Here is a 19,932-nt window from a genome sequence, read left to right as displayed (position 1 = left end):
AATTTGCTCCCTATATTTCAAATGCATCTTGTGTGGCTGCATATGTGTGTCAAGAACCCCTCAGGCCTTAATGAATTAAAAAACATGGTCATATTTGTATGTAGAAATGTTATGAAATGCTAGACAGGTATACCTGGGGCTCTATACTGCTCTTCCTAACCAGACTGTTGTGTGAAAACTCTCCACGATGCAGGGGACTTCCACTGGAGTGAAATCCATTCACTGGAAACGCAAAGGAGAGAGAGAGAAAGACAAAGCAAGAAAATGTCATTCTGCTTCCTGTGATAAGCAGTAAATTAATCAAAGTTCAATAGAACTATCTTAATGAGCTTAAAGAGACAGTAATAAACTGAAGTTTTGATGAAAACTAGCATAATGTTAAACGAAGCTGCTCAGCTAGCTAGATTACACTAGTACATTATGCTAGTTTTAATTTCCATAACTAAGTTAGCATGGAAATTCAATGTTAAATTCCAGTGACAAGTTTTACTTTTACTGTAGAATATTTACAAAACAAAAAGTGGCATAATAAAAGCTAGCCTAAAAGTTGCTACAACTAGCCTGAAATATGGTACAGCTAGCATATCACATCAGCTAGCATGAAACATGCTATAGCTAGGACATTACTAGCAATTTAGCTGGCTCGCATGCACATTTCACCTGTAAGCTGAAACCATACATTAATTAATAAATGAGTAAAACTTAGTAATAGTCATCCAGTTTTAAATGTGCAATTACACAAACCTACAGTAACTAACCCTTTCTGGTGATTTGTCATTGGCTTGGCATTAAGTAATATGAGGCATATTGTATTTACAAAACTGGTGACAGAAAAAAAATCATAACCACAAATTACAAAAACGTAGGAGTGAGACAAAACTTGTGGCCATTTGTTACTCATTTGTAAAAATATGACAGTTTAATTATAGGAACAAGATAGTTAAAGTTGTGGCCACATGCTGAATATATGAAGGGAGTGATAATAATACTGTGGACGTTCCATATTTCTATGTAAAATAATATAAAAACATATTTCTTGTTTGAAATTAAATTTAAAAGCATCTTCATTTATTATCCCTATAAAGCATTTTGGTTAAACGTTAAGCCAGTACTCATCAAAATCAGTGTTAGCAATCTAGTTTACCCTTCAATCTGAATTTTTAAGAGAACACTGACACCCCAGGGGGTCCCCAAAAGGGTCTTTTGACCATACAAAACTTGTATGTTTGTTAAAACTAAGGACATTTCATTTAATTTATTTGTCATTTAGATATTCTGAACACATTGAACCAGTGGTTTGGGAGCCCAAAAATACTCATTTTTTAAAACCGGGTCCAAAGGTGGATAACTGAGGGTCACCAAATTAAAACCTAAACCAATATTTTAAAACATATATCCTTAGTCAAAAATACAAAAGCTACTTAGTAGGCTACATCTTGAGCATTAAGTTAATTTTGGTCCATGTACTGTGTGGTTTAGTGAGGTCAGTGAGGTGGTGGAGCTGCGTCTGTCCTGGTAAACTTGATTTTCCTGCACTGATGAAGCATCCCTATTTAAAAATGAATAAATAAATAAAGTAAGGTAATATGTTGATTATTGCATTTACTTTAAGGACTCAACCAGAATGGGTCATTGTGATGATAAGCTAGCTAATAAAAGCATAGAGCCAAGCATGGTTTCATCACAAGCGAGACGGGAGGTCCACAGCTTTTTTGGTAGTTACATGAAGGGGGTCCTCAAGAAATATAGGATGGGAACCACTGAGCCAGACAACAGGTCTGAGCTCATTTTGCATTGGAATAATTTTCAAACTGTAAAGCTACAACTGTATTTTTTTAAAGTCTTTTTTACAGAAAAGACTGTGAAAGCTACACCGAAGTTCAGAGGCATATTAGTGGAAATTATTGTAGTTTTTGTGGTTTAACACATTTTAATTTAAACATTTAATTTAAAATGCATCCACTTAATAATACAATTGTTTTCTGTGCAGTTTGACATGCTTCACGTTGCTGTTCACACGTAAACTAAATGAATGAAGACTACTTCCAGTGAGTGGAAACATCTAAGAAACCTTACTGGTTCTGTCTGTTTGTCTGCCTTCAGGATCAGGGCCAAAACAGAGACAGAGGAGGTCTTATTTCTGCTGCTGAGGCCACAGATAAAGTTAGTTACAGGAAGTGTCTGTGTGTGGTGAGCATGAGCGGGTGCTTTGTGCCACTGTGGAATTTTAGAAGAATTCCCAGCCCTGGGGCACAAACACTTCAGGAAGTTGAAATAAAAGAAGCTGAGACGCAGAGGAACAAATGAGGTACCTGCTGGCAGAGAGTTCTTGTGTCGGATGGAGTTCTTGGGGGTCCCGGGTGCACTGGATGGTCTCTCCCATGTTGTCTCTGATTAAGTGTGTCAGAATGAAAGAGAAGAAGAAAGACGTTAGGAAATAACTGGAACTATTTGTGGGCAGTAATAAGAAGAAGTGATTCTATCCACAGATGCAAACTTGGCATTTGTCACAGTTGTCACTTAAAATAAGAGGAAAAAAAGATTTTCTTCACCTTTTTGCTTTTGTTTTCTTGCCTTTTTCTTTTCCTTTATCAAATTTAGGAAAATTTTTCTCAGTTCAAGTTGTTTTTAAACATTGTGATGCTGTTTAAATTATGTTTAATTCAGAGACCTGCAAGGATACATATCAAACAATAGTTGCTTAAAACATGTATCTACAGGCACCTATAGAATCAAATTATTTTAAAGTGAATTATGTTTTCATGACCTGGCAATTTGGACAGTTGGGTGTAAAAGTAAATCAAACAAAAATTATTTGCAAATATATACATTTAATTACTGTGCAATCTGACAACTGTTTGTACTGCAAAAGGCTTCCACCATGGGGCAGAAGACAAGTCAGATTGTATGCATTCAATTAAGATAGGCATGATGTTAAAGAGTTGAAAATTATTTTCATATATTTTCTGTTTACACTTTTTGGTTCTGGTATGAAATCAGGGTTCCATGACAGTGGACCTTAAGTTCGCTTGAGTCAAGCTAACCCCTAACACAGCAATATTACCCACAGGCCTGTACATACTATCGTCCTCCAACAAACCAACCATTCCATAGCTAGCTGGAAATTATCACCCATAGATATCAGAATTAGCAGAACTTAGGCTGCAAATTGCAAATTGCTGCTGAAAACAGGAAGTTTTGTAGTTTAACATTTTCTTAACTAAAGCCACAAGGTAGCAAAAAATATTGTGTATTTGGAGTGTATGTTAGTGGTTTTACATTAAAGCAGTTTGGTTTGGTTGGCTGTTTGCCTGATAGTGTGATTTTGTTCAGTCTTCAGTCTTAGATTTCTTTTTCTTTTTTTTTTCTTTTTTTTGCTGATTGTTTTAATCATCAGTGTTTAGCTAATTGGTTAAAAACACATTTTTGGGATGGATGTAATTATTTCTGCTTTACTGACTTTTTCTTTTTGTTTTCTTATAGTTTTTCAGTTAGCAAAACTAGCTATCATGGCTACATGTGCCAAAAGGTGATGGTTCAGTCTAATTTTTTAATTCTCTTTTTAGTCGAGGGGACAATTGTTTGATTAAATTTCTCCATGTTTTAGCTAGACTTGGTATTCTGGTGGCTAACATTAATATTATACCATGACTCAAGCAGCTCACTCTTTTCCCATGGTCTCAGTATAATAATACATTTTTTAACATCAGACTTCTCTGCTTTTCTAATCCCCTCAGACTTGTTTTATATTTTTTTTAAGAAATAGAGCAACTAGTGTCAAATCTAGTGGGTCTTAAAATAAACAAAAGTGATTTATTGCCTAAATGGCTTAGGTTTCTGTATCAGAAACATCACTGGTAATCTATTAAAACCACTGTAATATTACTAACTTTACATTTGGATTTTGCTAAAAAGATAATGTAATTCTGTCAAATAAAATCACTTATAAACAAATAAATTAAATAATACATGACACTCTAGCATTTATTTAATGGCATACTGTCTTCAACCCTAGAAGCCCTGTGCCTATTTTTTAGGCCTCACTTTGAAAATCATGTAAGTATATCTTTGCAACCACAAACGTTGTAGTAAAAGGAGCTTTTGTAAGATTTGTTAAGATGTGTAAATATTAGTATATGTTACTGGTGAAGATAAATGAAGATGGAACATTCTACAAATAAAAAAAATTCAGGCTTGCATAAAAACACACACTTCCAGGATGAATATAAATCTCTCTTTGGAATGAAGAGGCTGTAACTCTAAACCGCTATCAGATCATAGTACAAAATGTTAACATTACCTACGCAAAGGCAAACTCTGGTAAAGTGAAACAGAACAAAACTAGAAGCACTCGGGGAGCGAATCTCCGCCAAGCCATAACGTCACCTGAGATAAACCCCAAAAGATCCAACCATCCACCCAGTGACCCCTATATTTCTAACCAACTGGATCACCAGATCCATAATTCAGGTCAAACAATGTCGGATTATAACATCTTCCATGATTTCATCTTGTATTTTGTTGGGGCTTATTTGCCAATGGTTCTGAGCATTATCTGAAGAGTTAGAAGCTGTGATGGCAAAATGATCCCTATCGCCACATAGTAGAGAAGCTTTAAAAAAAAGTCCTGGGTCCAGACATTGTTCTGGATCACCCCAAAATATAATAACTTGTTCCTTATTCCATTATTCCTGAAAATCTGATCAAAATCTGTCCATAACTTTTTGAGATATGTTGCTAACAGACTGATAGCCAGACAGACAAACCAATAGTACCAAGCTAGGAGTAGACATCCTTGACCAGAGGAGGATCTGAAATACAAGCCAAAGTAACCCCACATGCTTTATAATTTATTGAAGCTTTGTCTACTTGTAAATGATATTAAAAAATAAAAATAAAAACCTTTGTAAACGCCACTTTTATCATTTTAATGCTGCGTTGGCCGGGCGGACGGACTGTGCCGACAAAATCATCTCTCAATTAGCAGAGCAAATTGTCTGTGCACTTTTTTCTGACTGGGCATAAATGTCTGCAGAAAGGTCCATGAAAGCCCTCGCAGACACGGGTGGATGAAAAAACTCATGTTGCGTGGACCTCTGCCAACATGTGGACACTAAACCTTGAATGAGTCTGCATCTGGTTCTAAAATAAATGGGTCACATTACCCCTACTCTGGCAGGACATTAAGCCTATTTAAAAAATATGCTTTCAGATTCTTGAACTGATTACACTTCCAGAAATGTTGGTATGAACCTATAAACTATCGGCTGGATGATACAAAAGCCTGACCAACAAAGACCCTGATAAAGAATAGCTCTTATATACTCTCCAATGTCCATTCACCACAGCACTGGGCTCAGTTCGCTCCTAACTGTGAGTGTAGAGAGAAGACAGTGACATGTAAGGAGAACTTATCTAATTAGAGTTTTTTGGCTGGCTCTGCTCTGTTTGGCACTGCTTAGCAGGGAAAAAGACTGAGCCAAGCCCATCAGCTCAAGTGACACGGATGGAGGGGATAACCGGCAGCCAGAGGCTGTACTCACAGGTCCTGTATGTACGTAATACCAGATCTAAATACAGAAAAATATCTTCTTACAAAAAAATAACCCATATTTCTAGTCTAATATAACAGCTTTTTATATTTATAACAAGCTGTTGGGTGTGAAATCTGACATATTTTTTAAATGTTTACCCCAAAGTGGAAGAAGTTGAGTTTCTAAGCAACTGGATCTGCAAATGCAAATCAGAGATCATTTCGTCAAGCAGTTTCTTTCACAAGTGGAAAATGAGAGCTGGCACGTGCCAGACTCCTTCCTCCAGATACAGTAAAAGTGATGCAGCAGCAGCAGGAGTGATTCTCATCAGACGCCTTGTGACGGAGCAGCAGATGTCTGAAAAGCTGTCAGTCATCCTAAATTTGCTTCGCATTCTTGACAAAGGAGTGAAAACTCGCGTTGGCTCAGTTCAGGCACATTTACTAGTTTGTGGAATAGCTAATCTGCCACTTTCAGGCTAAATGGAGCTTAATGATGTGAATCTATGAGATCAATAGAATGAAGCATCTAAGGGTTTGATCTGCACATGAATCGGCGTGTTTAGATGAAGATGCTGGTTTCTTTCTCTAAACTCAGCCAAGCTGTAACAGGTGTGTGTGAGTAAATGTGTGTTTGAAAATAAGTCCCCAGCAGGTCTGAAAACCAAACTAATCCTGCATCAGCTTTTAGATTCAGAGAAGGAGAAATGGCCTAGTTAGCTTTGACAGAGCTTATGTTTTATTCACAGCCATATGACACAGGTCCCTGTTGCATTAGCTACTTCCTATCTTTGAGTTTTAATCAAAGCAGTCCACCACAATCTACGTTTATTACAAGAAATAATAATAATAATGATAACAATAATAATATTTACTTTATTCATCCTGGCTGGGAGATTTTGCTCTGCATTTTACCCATCTCTAGATGTACCATATATGTATATATATAGATATATATATATAGATAGATAGATATATATGCGAAAAGACCGGAAGCAATCAGCGCTCTCATTGGTTGGTTTGATTCGTCAACATCCAACCAGATAGTAGTGTAGAGACGGGGACAAAAATCTGCAACTTCAGAGTCCTGCACGCAGTTTTTCACTTTGCACCCGTGAAAAGATGTTTCCCAAAGCATTTCCATTTTTCTTTTCAAATAGAAATCTTTTCACAACCATGCAAATCCTTTTCTACACATACACATTCAACTTGAATTTTTCAGGCAGGTTTTTTTTTTTCAGGACAAAACTTCATTCATAAATACAAACTGCAAAATTATATGCACATATTAATTTAAAGTTGCAAAATATACTGAGCCCATTCATAATGAGAGAACAACAAACATCACAACCTGGTGGAGGAAAGTGATGTTTTCGTCTGTACATGGGAGTTTCATCCAGATTAGTACCGCTTCATTTAAAATCCTGCAGCCAGTAACCCATTCTACATGAATTCTCAGGTGTAGCACCTTACCATCATCCCACTCATCGATCTGACACGCTGTAAATGCAGCCATCTTTACTTTGGCTCACATACAGCCTAAACTGTCCTTTAGATCTAACCCACGGTCAGCCAGAAGCACATCAGCTGGAAAAGTTTCTGCAAAGTTCACTGTTCTGGGATACAACATATTCACTGAAAGGGAGGATGAAAATCTGCTGGTTAATTTCCTTTTTGTGCGTTGATCATGAAGCTGCTGCTGCAGCTGAGGACTCAGGTGGAGGAGGAAGAGTTTAAGATAAAATACTTGTCAGAAATTCTGTATAAGACAAAGATTAAAAAGACGAGTGCCACTGTTAACCAATGCAAACAGTCCACGTGTGCACCCAAAGATTGCAGTTTCACCCACAATTCTGTGTTGATGATGTCAGTGTGTATTTTCTATTAATTAAGTTTGAATAAAAACCTCTTTGGGCAGATTTTATGACATTAATAAGCTTTTTTTAATGTAACCGTCTATTAAAAGGTACCTGGAACATGATGTTGTGTGTGTGGTTAATCTACAGTGTGTGTGCTGTCCATGTCCAGGACATGCACTGACACACCACAGCACCCTGCACTGATGAACTGCTGCAACACAGGAAGGAAAACCTAGAAAAAAAGAACAAATACAAGGACACACAGCCCTCGCCCACGCACACTGCTCTGTTACTATGGCGATGCCAACAACAAAAACGCATACACAGAACAGCGGCTGAACTTTAGCTTAACAAAAGAAAAGTCCAGTAAAAACAGCAGCACCACTATAAATATCGATTGTTTGATGAGAAAGGTTATCAGATGGGTGTGTTCGGAAACAAATGCTGTGGTGGAGATCTGAAACACACACTGTGTGTGTTCAGACTTAGCTTTGATCTGGCAGTCATTGCAGTGAAGACAGAAAAATATGTCCAGCAGGGTTTTCCATGCTATCAGAGGCTAATTTTATGACACCATAGCAACTATGCTAATTTCTTTATGAGCCATCACACAGCTCCTGTTGAAGTGTGCAAAAATGTATGAAATTTTAATCTCTTTGGGACTCTTTTGTTCAAGGATGCCACTCTTGTCACTTTTTTGAACCTCCAAACACACCTAGAAGAAAACAAGACAAGCGATCTCACTGGAGTAACACAGAGTCTACGTTTTCATTATTAATGCATCTGATGGTGACAGATTCAACTCAGTCAGAAGAGTCTCACAAATCCTGTTTGCAGCTTTTTGATAGAGAAGGAATGGAGGTAGAGGAGGAGCGACTGGCTTGGTCTCGTGTCTGGGTGGAGCCCCCAGCTAATTTTAGATCCCCTCTCTCATCTCTCATGGCCACAAGTTGACCGCTGCAACCATCAGAGACATACATGATGTGAAGAGCCCCGATGTGAAGCTGCTTACACTCAGAACTGACTGCAAGGCCATGATTCCAGTTGTCTGAGGGAAACAGGTGCACATGTTTACTGAAGTGAATGCAAGAACTGCGACTGGTACTCGGATGTGACTTAGAAATTAAAGGACCAGGGGAGAGGTGAAACATTTCACAACAAGCTATTTCCATTTAGGTAAGTTCACTCGAAAGGATTCAAAGTGAAAGACATAAACTCTGTTCTCAGATCCAAATTCCCAGTACCAGGTTGGACCTCTTTTTCCTCCAGAACTGCTTTAATTTGTGGTGTCCTAGATTGAACAAGGTGGTGGAAACCTTCCTCAGAGGTTTTCTCCATATTGACATGACAGCATCACACAGTTGCTGCAGGTTTGTCGGCTGCATCCATGATGAGAATCTCCCGTTCCACCACATCCCAAAGCTGCTCTACTGGACTGAGATCTGGTTGCTGTGGAGGCCGTTGGAGTCCAGTGAACTCATTAAGTTCTTCTACACTGGCAGGGTTGCATCTCAGTGCCGGTTCCTAAACCTAAATCGGAGCCAGCCAATGCATTCAGACAAAAAGGAAGTTGGTTCGGATCCTGAAAAGTCAGTTCTCAGAACCAAAACACAGCGGTTCTTCTTCACAAACAGCATCAGTGGGCAAAGGCTGGGTTCACCTTAAACCCAGACCCCAGTATTACTTATTCTTCAATAAAGTTTAAAAAAAATGACTGAATGATCAATAGGCTTAAGAAAACGAAGAAGGAATACCAGGACAGGAGAAAACAGAGGGGTGGGTATGAGTGGAGCTGGACACGGTGCTACATGTCCATCTTTCCAGCTATTGCAGTACCACCGAAGAAGATGAACAAGTATCGTCTCCAACCTCTGGGTCTACCACAGATTAATACAGCAGATTTACTGCAAACCATCCACTGAAAACAGAGTTTAGATCGGCTAACTGAGGTTGATCAAACTCTAGAATTTATTCAGAGTAAAACATGAATGCTGTCGTGTTGCTATGTGACCTGGAAGCTGATTGTAAAGCAAATGCTGTTGTGACTTATAAGTTAATTTATTAATATGTTAAGTCAAAGGTTTTAAAAGGATTTAATTTGAATATGATTTCATGAGTAAAATATTGTATTTCAGAATTTTAAATAAGTTTTATAAGCTCAGATGCTTTTGTTATGAAAACATCATTACCCATGATACATTTGGACTGAGAAAGCCATTAGCGTGAAAAGAGAAACAAAATGACGTGAAGCTGTTGATAGCAATAGTTTTTCCTGTAACATGCTTCTTCTCTAAAGTTGATATTTCAACTGCAAGCCAGAGTAACACCTCATCCTTTTTTGATGTATTTCAGTTTAGAAAGTAGTATTGGTTCCATATAATGTCCTAAAAATGGGTCCTTCAGATAAGGAGATATTAAATAAAGATGCAAAAATAGCAAAAATAAATAAATAAATAAATACTAGTCAACCATTCACTGAATACCTCCAACCCCTTTGGTGTTGTTAAATTGTTAGCCCGAATGAAGCACATTTGCGAGGGTTTCACAGAATGACTTTGCAGAACAGCTCTTAATGTTTCCTAGTGTGACAATTAAATACAACTCTGTTTTCAGCTCTGTCCACGAATCTGTGGTAAGAGACAGCTTTCAACACTAAGAGTGCCCTCACACCAGGATAGTCCGGGGCTGACTCAGTTTGACTGGGTGGAGAGAACTTTTCTCATCTGTGTTTGGTTTGCTAACACAGTGCGCTACTGAAGCGGATCAAGTCGTCTAGACCATGTCATGTAGTTACAACAGCTGCTTGCTAATATTCCCCAATATGACCGCTGACAAAGAAGAAAGAAGAATAATATTTGGCTCATTGATTGGCCAGAACTGAAACCAGCTTGTTCGCCGCATGTAAACAATGGAAATTTAATTTATCAGTCTTGGGATTTCTGTTTTAACTATTATGTTTTCACCAGAATCTGTCCAGCATGAGTGGAAGCAAATTATCAAGCATGTCCTACACCGGATGATGTCCTACATCACATCATATCCTACACCACATCATGTCCTACACCACATCGCATCCTACACCACATCATGTCCTATATCATAACATGTCCTATATCATAACATGTCCTACACCACATGATGTCCTACATCACATCATGTCCTATATCAAAACATGTCCTACACCACATCATGTCCTACACCATATCATGTCCTACATCATAACATGTCCTACACCACATCATGTCCTACACGACAGCATGTCCTATATCATAACATGTCCTATATCATAACATGTCCTATATCATAACATGTCCTACACCACATGATGTCCTACATCACATCATGTCCTATATCAAAACATGTCCTACACCACATCATGTCCTACACCACATCATGTCCTATATCATAACATGTCCTATATCATAACATGTCCTACACCACATCATGTCCTACACCACATCATGTCTTACACCACATCATGCCCTATATCATAACATGTCCTATATCATAACATGTCCTACACCACATCATGTTCTACACCACATCATGTCCTATATCATAACATGTCCTATATCATAACATGTCCTACACCACATCATGTCCTATATCATAACATGCCCTACACCACATTATGTCCTATATCATAACATGTCCTACATCACATCACGTCCTATATCATGACATGTCCTACACCACATCATGTCCTACATCACATCATGTCCTACACCACATCATGTCCTATATCATAACATGTCCTACACCACATCATGTCCTATATCATAACATGTCCTACATCACATCATGTCCTACACCACATCATGTCCTACATCATATCATGTCCTACACCACATCATGTCTACATGACATCATGTCCTATATCATATCATGTCCTACACCACATGATGTCCTTCATCACATCATGTCCTACACTACATCCTGTCCTACATCACATCATGTCCTATATCATAACATGTCCTACATCACATCATGTACTATATCATAACATGTCCTACATCACATCATGTCCTACACCACATCATGTCCTATATCATAACATGTCCTACATCACATCATGTACTATATCATAACATCTCCTACATCACATCATGTCCTACACCACATCATGTCCTATATCATAACATGTCCTATATCATAACATGTCCTACACCACATCCTGTCCTACATCACATCATGTCTACATGACATCATGTCCTATATCATATCATGTCCTACACCACATGATGTCCTTCATCACATCATGTCCTATATCATAACATGTCCTATATCATAACATGTCCTACACCACATCATGTCCTACACCACATCATGTCCTATATCATAACATGTCCTATATCACATCATGTCCTACACCACATCCTGTCCTACACCACATCATGTCCTACACCACATTATGTCCTACACCACATCATGTCTACATGACATCATGTCCTATATCATATCATGTCCTACACCACATCATGTCCTTCATCACATCATGTCCTATATCATAACATGTCCTATATCATAACATGTCCTACACCACATCATGTCCTACACCACATCATGTCCTATATCATAACATGTCCTATATCATAACATGTCCTACACCACATCATGTCCTATATCATAACATGCCCTACACCACATTATGTCCTATATCATAACATGTCCTACATCACATCACGTCCTATATCATGACATGTCCTACACCACATCATGTCCTACATCACATCATGTCCTACACCATATCATGTCCTACATCATATCATGTCCTACACCACATCATGTCTACATGACATCATGTCCTATATCATATCATGTCCTACACCACATGATGTCCTTCATCACATCATGTCCTACACTACATCCTGTCCTACACCACATCATGTCCTACATCACATCATGTCCTGTATCATAACATGTCCTACATCACATCATATACTATATCATAACATGTCCTACATCACATCATGTCGTACACCACATCATGTCCTATATCATAACATGTCCTACATCACATCATGTACTATATCATAACATCTCCTACATCACATCATGTCCTACACCACATCATGTCCTATATCATAACATGTCCTATATCATAACATGTCCTACACCACATGATGTCCTACATCACATCATGTCTACATGACATCATGTCCTATATCATATCATGTCCTACACCACATGATGTCCTTCATCACATCATGTCCTACACCACATCATGTCCTACACCACATCATGTCCTATATCATATCATGTTCTATATCATATCATGTCCTACACCACATCATGTCCTACACCACATCATGTCCTACATCACATCATGTCCTACATCATATCATGTCCTACACCACATCATGTCCTACACCAGAGGTCCCCAACCCTGGTCCTCAAGGCCCACTATCCTGCAGGTCTTAGATGTCTCCCTGCTGCAACACACCTGATTCAAATGAATGGCTCAGTTGCAGACTTGTGCAGAGCCTGTCAGAGAGCCGTTTAATTTGAATCAGGTGTGTTGCAGCAGGGAGACATCTAAGACCTGCAGGATAGTGGGCCTTGAGGACCAGGGTTGGGGACCTCTGTCCTACACCACATCATGTCTACATGACATCATGTCCTATATCATATCATGTCCTACACCACATCATGTCCTTCATCACATCATGTCCTACACCACATCCTGTCCTACACCACATCATGTCCTACATCACATCATGTCCTACACCACATCATGTCTACATGACATCATGTCCTATATCATATCATGTCCTACACCACATCATGTTCTACACCACATCATGTCCTACATCACGTCATGTCCTACACCACATCCTGTCCTACACCACATCATGTCCTACATCACATCATGTCCTACACCACATCATGTCCTACACCACATCATGTCTACATGACATCATGTCCTATATCATATCATGTCCTACACCACATCATGTTCTACACCACATCATGCCCTACATCACATCATGTCCTACACCACATCATGCCCTACACCACATCATGTCTACATGACATCATGTCCTATATCAGATCATGTCCTACACCACATCATGTTCTACACCACACCACGTCCTACATCTCATCACTCTTTGCCCAACCTCCACTAACCCAAGCACATGCACCCCTTACAAAGAAAAATATGAAGAAATGACTCAGTTTATTGGCTGCTACTTTGTTAACTGTAGTTAAAACCATGTCAGTGGTGCTAAAAGTTTTTAGCCTCGCTGTGCCCCCCCATCATGATTTTGGGCCCCCGTATGGGGGATCAACCACTGGGTTAACTTGATGGTCTGTTTGCTCTTGCACTGTCTGAGCACCAGAGCTTACTTCCAAGCTAACTGAGACCCCCAGTTTTCAAGTGGATCAGAGTGTGCTTGTTTGGTTCGCACCGGAGTCTGACTGGTGGGCGCTGCGTTCTATTTAATTCTCACCTTTATTACATTGTCAAGCCAAAAGCACACAAAAGTTGCCAAGTCCAGATATTAGTATCATCAGTCAGGTTTTACAATGCGGTCACTCAGGGACAGTAAAAGCAGGCAAAGCTGCAATGTCTGCAAAACAGAGAGAAGTATTAAACTGTCTCCCTGATAATATGTGTGTGGGTGGTGACTGTGTTCATAGAAACAAGGCACTATCAGCAGCATCAGCCCTAGGCTTCGATAAATGCCGTCTCTCTCTGGTACCATCACTAACCCTGGATACTGAGTAAACATTTAACTAACACTAAATGAAGCTCTGGTTGCTATCTGAAGAATATTGATATGAGCTGATCTGGCTATTTATAAAAAAATAAATTTAGACTCTTGAGATTTCTACTTGAGATTTTCAGCTCTCTATCTGCATTAGACTAACATTAGCACATTAACTATTTAATATGCTATGGTGGAGTAATGTTTTGAGGATTTCAACATTAAAAACAAATAAAGAAATAAATATTAACTTAAGTAAAGGTGAAGGAAGAAGTCATTTTTAAGATGCATCACAATGTGGACGATTCTGAATCAATGAACAGATGTTAAGATATTGATTCTTTAACTGTTAATAACACTATGTTGAGGATTACAAAAGTAGGATCTAGAAATTGCAGATATGCAGCATCAGAACTGTCTGTGGCGTGCACGTAACAGCTGACCATGGGATCTACCTTCCGCATTAAAAGCTAGCATGTGGAAGTACTTCGGCTTCTGTGGGTGGCTTTGTTTCCTCGGAAGGTCTGGTTTGTTTAGGGGGTTGTGAATGAAAAAATTGATGCAGATCAAAGAAGTGAACTCTGGTCCACCTACAAAGGTTAGCTTCAAGTGAACCAAATACAGCAAGCAAACTGCAACACAAAGGGTATTGTGGGTAAACACAACCAAAACATACAGAGGTGTTGGATTATATGTGGCTCTGGCTGAGAGAAATGTCTCACAGTCAGACATTGACGGTAAAGTTCTGATAGAAATATGTTTAACCAAAAACACTAGGCTCCAGAACCAATTTATTGAATGAATTGTATTGAAATAATTGAAATGAATTCTGTTTGTCAGAACAAATATATGTTAAACGTTTCCACTCGGAAAGGAGTAGTAGTCAAGGTGAAATTTTTTGACAATGCAAGGCGTCAGTATAAACCGGACGTGGAATCTTTGGGAATGATGATGTACAGCATTTCATCTTGCACTTGAGCACTCAGACCCTGCTTAACCCACAAAAAGCACAACAACAATGGCAGACGTCCATGTCATGTTTTTGCCTCTACTCGCACAAAACCTGTTTCTGGTGGAGTGTTGATGCCGTCAGCGAAGACGCAGCGGTTGCATACGCCAGATGACTCGCGGATGACACGTAGCGCTTCCGTTGTGTTGTATTTTGCAGTCTTATGAGGATGCTGTACACGAGTGTGTCGTTACAAAGTTTCACTGCCCACTAGAGGCCTGGCATGCGCACTACATCATTTCTGGTCTGCTTTGCGTTTTCTCCTGCACGGACAGAGTTTTCATTACGCTAAATTCTTTTATTTCATTTTTTTTTTAAACATGCAAAGGAAAAATATTTGCGTTTTTGTGGAAACAGTGTCGTGTAAACTTAAAGTCTCACTATGTAACTCACCGACCTTAAAACTCTTCCTGGCTCGTTTGATGGCACAGTGACATGTATTATGTGCATTTCTGGAGCCGTCGCTGCCCAGCAGTATCTCAAGGCTGAGAAACCGCACGGAGCCGCGTGAGGATGCAGCCAAGTTTTGTTTCACACACTGCGTGACATGCTAGCAGGCAGCTATCAGCACACAATCATTTTAAACGCACACCGTAGATGATGCAGCAAAGAAACCAAAGAGAACATTATCAGAAGAGGAAAAGAAAGAGACAGAGCAAGAAATAAGACAAGAGTGTACATAAGACTGGTTTTTCCTGGTTGGAGAGACCTCGGAGAAAAGGTATGATGCAAGATCAATGTCCCATTAGCCGCTGTTAGGGGGAGTGTCACTGAGAACATTTGCAAAAGTTCTGTTGTGCATCTTTAAAGGAGCTAAATTTATAAAAACTTTATCCACTTTACTTGGTGTCAACAGCCCCTATCAATAGGGAACGGAAGCTGGAATGATAGCCTGGTCACAAACCGCTGGTTTACAGCTTTGTTTGAGTTAATAAATCAATCACCGTGTCAACCAAAGTCTGTTTTAGTTGGTCTTACCATTATTTGTGGTGTTGACGTAGTATTGCCTTCCTTGTGGAGACATATAGCTTTTCCAGTGAGGAGGAAGAGGGTCTCTAAGGTCCTCAACAGGAAGTTGACTCAGAGATGCTGTCCTCTGTAAACAGAGAAAACCAATTCATGTTAACAATCACAAAAAGGGCCCACCAGCTACATGCTAGCTTTGAGACTAAGCTTTATTTCCCAGGTGTCTTTTATTATTGATGCAACTGCTGAAGATAAAGAGATGAATGCAAAAAGACAGTGAAGATCAGTCTACACCTCTGAGACAGAACAAATGTGCAGGAGTTTAATAAGGTTCTTGTTTCCTCAAGTATTTCACAACTAGCAACCAATGACATCATGGTGGAGCAGGCTGACCTGCTGCTGCCACACAAAGAACAACAAACTGGCAGGTCTCTGCATGTTGGGCCGAGACCCAGAGCTCCAGAGTCAGCATATGTGCACACAACAAGCAGCTGAGAAACACCAGAGAGAGCGTGTAGGCAAACTGCACACATCTGTCTCTGGTTAGCAGGAAAACAATGGGGCTGGGACTGGGTCACACATTGTGGGGATGCTGGTTGGAGACACGGAAAAGCCAGATGAAATTCCACTTCCAATATCCCACAGTTCAAGAATCTGTTAAGTTCTTGAACTGTGGGATATTCAAACCCTGTATGACAAGATACATTTTAGAAGTGCAAAGAAACATAATGCAGGCACTCTATTATAGATATGTCTTTAATCCAACAGAGTAAAAACACAAGAAGCTTTAGAGCATTAACGAACAAAACTGACATAATCTCTGAGTAATAACCACAAGACACAAAGTTTGGATTTCCCCACATGCTGAAGGAGGAGTTCTACTCTGTCTTTTTGGCCTTTCCAAACCCAAATAACAAGACCACATGTGTAAGAAACAGACTGTTGAAGACCTATAAGTACTGTATGTATACACACACACACACACACACACACACACACACACACACACACATATATATATATATATATATATATATATATATAATGTATATATATGATCTGTAGCACAGCTTTACTGAGGTTGTCACAAGAAATACATCTGCTTTCTACAATTTCCTGTACAACAGGAAGTCAGTAAAGTGTAAGAAGATTGTGTTGTTTCTATATTTGTAAATTTTTTACACAGTCAGTTTCAGTGTGTTTGAAGGCAATAGACAGATAAAGAAGCAGAGACACAAAATAAAAAAATCCCTTTACTTGAACCTCATATTTTATGCATACATCACTCGCATATGCTCATAACTTCTACATGAAAACTTCAAAGCTTTCTCTTGGAATATGCAGTGGGCCTGTTGTACTGAGGAAATTAGAGCGATTCCAGACAGTTATTGTGTATTTGACTGTTCAAATCGTTAAGGCAAGAAGGCACGCAATCAGGGAAGGTTTTTTAGCGCTTTCCTGTGAAGTTACACCAGCGAACAGCCTGGACTTGTATGATAAGCTGGGCAAAACTGCCTTAGCAATGTTGACTTTGGCTGTCCAGGTGGCACCAAAGCCAGTTCAGGTGTGAAAAAGGTGGCAAAAACTAGGAGAAAGGCTTAAACGTTCCCACGACACCGCTGTAGTACATACTACAGGCTGTGGGGGGGCGTTAAAGAGTAACACTCCAAAGCTAGAGCAAAACAGCGCAAGGCTCATTCCGTGTTGCAGGAAGTTCACATTGGAAGCAGAGAAGAGAAGATGGCTGAGGATTCACTGCGAGGCAAAAGAGAAACATTTCTTTGGACTAATGAAGAAGCTGAGCTTCTTCTTCAAAATATGCTTGACTACAAAGTATAAAAAACATGAGGAAGGGTAGATTGGGAATCGGCGCGCGTTCGTCATATTGACGTCATATCCTCGAGTTGTGCAGTGTCGCTTTCTGCACAGTACTGCAGACAGTAGAGGACTCAAACGGACCTACTTAGGCTAGGTTCACACTGCAGGGCATAAAGCGCAATTCGGATTTTTTGTGAAATCCAATTTTTTTGAGAGTCTGTTCACAGTTCCAATTAAAAGCGCTTTGTATGTGATCTCCTTTATGAACTTTATGCACCCTAAAAGTGTCCCGCATGCGTAGAAGACACGACGACGTGACAGTGAGCGTGTGTGACGTCTTCGTGTTTGCAGAAATAAACATGGACGGTAACAGCAGAGCTTATGTTGCAATTTTTAATTTATTATCCAACCATAGCCAGCACATTTCCGATGGCATCATTTTATGGATGAGATTGCAGAAGAGGAGAGCCAGATTTTTGGCCATGGCATTTTGTGGAGCAGCAGCAGCAACGTCTGTACACAGAAATGTGTGGGTAAGGAGTCTCAGCCAGGAGTGGTGGGAGAGTGATGTGAGCGCCTTTACAGATAAGGAGTTTATAAACAATGATGTGTATGACGGGTAGGTCGGATTAATGCAACCTGGCTGTTCAGACTGACGCCACATGGCAAAAAATCAGAAACGTATCGGATTTAGGACCACATATCCAAGTGGCCTGGGTCGCATTTGAAAAAAATTGGAACTGTGTCGTTCAGACTGTCATGAAAAGATCAGATACAGGTCGCATAGGGGCCAAAAAATCGGATTTGGGTCATTTCAGCCTGTAACGTGAACCTAGCCTTAGGTACCTGCTTCAGACGTGGTCAGCTTCATGGAGGCTATTCCCTTCGTGGGGATGAAAGGGTGGTTTGCTGAAATACTTTTGCGGTTTTATTGCAATCCGGCGTCGTGGAGACGGCCCCTTAGTCTCCATTTGTTGGTGTAATGTCAGTAAAGATGTGGATGAAGAAGTCAGGAGAAAGCGGACTGAATAGGAGGCAGCGTGAGTCCGTCGCTAAGTATACTAAGTAGACTAAGTCAGCGCTGCATAAATGGTTCCTGGACAATTTTGTAATTGATTTCAGTCCCTTCTGCAAACTGATCCCCATCTTTCAAATGCTGCTGGTAGAAGTGCTGCAGTTCATCAGTGCACATGCTTCTTCTTAGTTTCTGCCGCAGGTGACTGAGAGGGTTGCTTGACTGCATTGCAATGACTTTTCCTTATGAACTGCTGGAGCTTCCTCCAATTGAAACAGTCACAGCTGTCATTTATCCACACCCTTAAATGAAACACAGAATTCAAAATACCTCGTCTACAAGTGGTATAAGAGAAATACGACTCATATTTAATCACAACTGACTTGATGATTGCAACTTGTTAAATGGAACAATGTGAGCTTAATTCTGCAAAGCCTGACATTAGAAACAGAGATAAGTTCTACGTTTTCCTTTGTGACCTTTTTATTAGACCTTCAAACAAAATCCAACCTTTTCTTTTTTAGTGACTCCTTGAGGACAGGTTAGCTAGAGCTGACTTCTTGAAGTGTTTCGTTAAACCTGCTAACTCTAACCTCAAGGTACATTTTGCTAAACTTGGCTAAAGCTAACTTCATTAAAATCTTTGCTAAATTTAGATAAAGCTAACTTCAACGAGCCTTTAGCAAAGGTCAGCTTAAGCTAACCTAATTAAACTTTTGGCCTAGCTAAAGCTAACCTACTGAAAACAATAGCTAAGATTAGATAAAACTAACCTTAATAACCTTTTGGTTAGCTTAGCTAAAGCTAATCTCTTAAAGCTTGTATTGAACTGTAAAATTTTGTGACAATGTCCAAAATATTAATTGCAAAATGCAACTACAAATCTTACGTCCTGTGTACTACAACGTCATACAACCTTTCACTGTTTCATGAAAAATTTAAACTTTTATAGTAATACAGTCAGAACATAGACGTCAGTCAGAAACAGAGCTTCTGGCTAATTGTGCCATTGCAAGTAAACT

At 39.5% G+C, this 19,932-nt stretch overlaps 1 protein-coding gene across 2 annotated transcripts in view; it reads right to left on the bottom strand.

Annotated features, from left to right (window-relative positions):
- LOC121632106 (growth arrest-specific protein 7-like) overlaps positions 1-19,932 on the bottom strand; it is an 83,569-nt gene that overhangs the window by 40,062 nt on the left and 23,575 nt on the right. For both annotated transcript variants that reach the window (XM_041973295.1, XM_041973296.1), the window contains 3 exons: positions 16,090-16,207; positions 2,313-2,390; positions 134-222 (listed from right to left, as the gene is read on the bottom strand). In XM_041973295.1, the coding sequence (XP_041829229.1) occupies positions 134-222; positions 2,313-2,390; positions 16,090-16,207 (285 nt within the window). The remainder of the gene's footprint in view (positions 1-133; positions 223-2,312; positions 2,391-16,089; positions 16,208-19,932) is intronic.

Source organism: Melanotaenia boesemani, chromosome 21 (assembly GCF_017639745.1).
Source record: "Melanotaenia boesemani isolate fMelBoe1 chromosome 21, fMelBoe1.pri, whole genome shotgun sequence".
Lineage (NCBI taxonomy): Eukaryota > Metazoa > Chordata > Actinopteri > Atheriniformes > Melanotaeniidae > Melanotaenia > Melanotaenia boesemani.
Note: the sequence above shows the minus strand (reverse complement) of the source record. Positions and strands in the feature narration are given on the sequence as shown.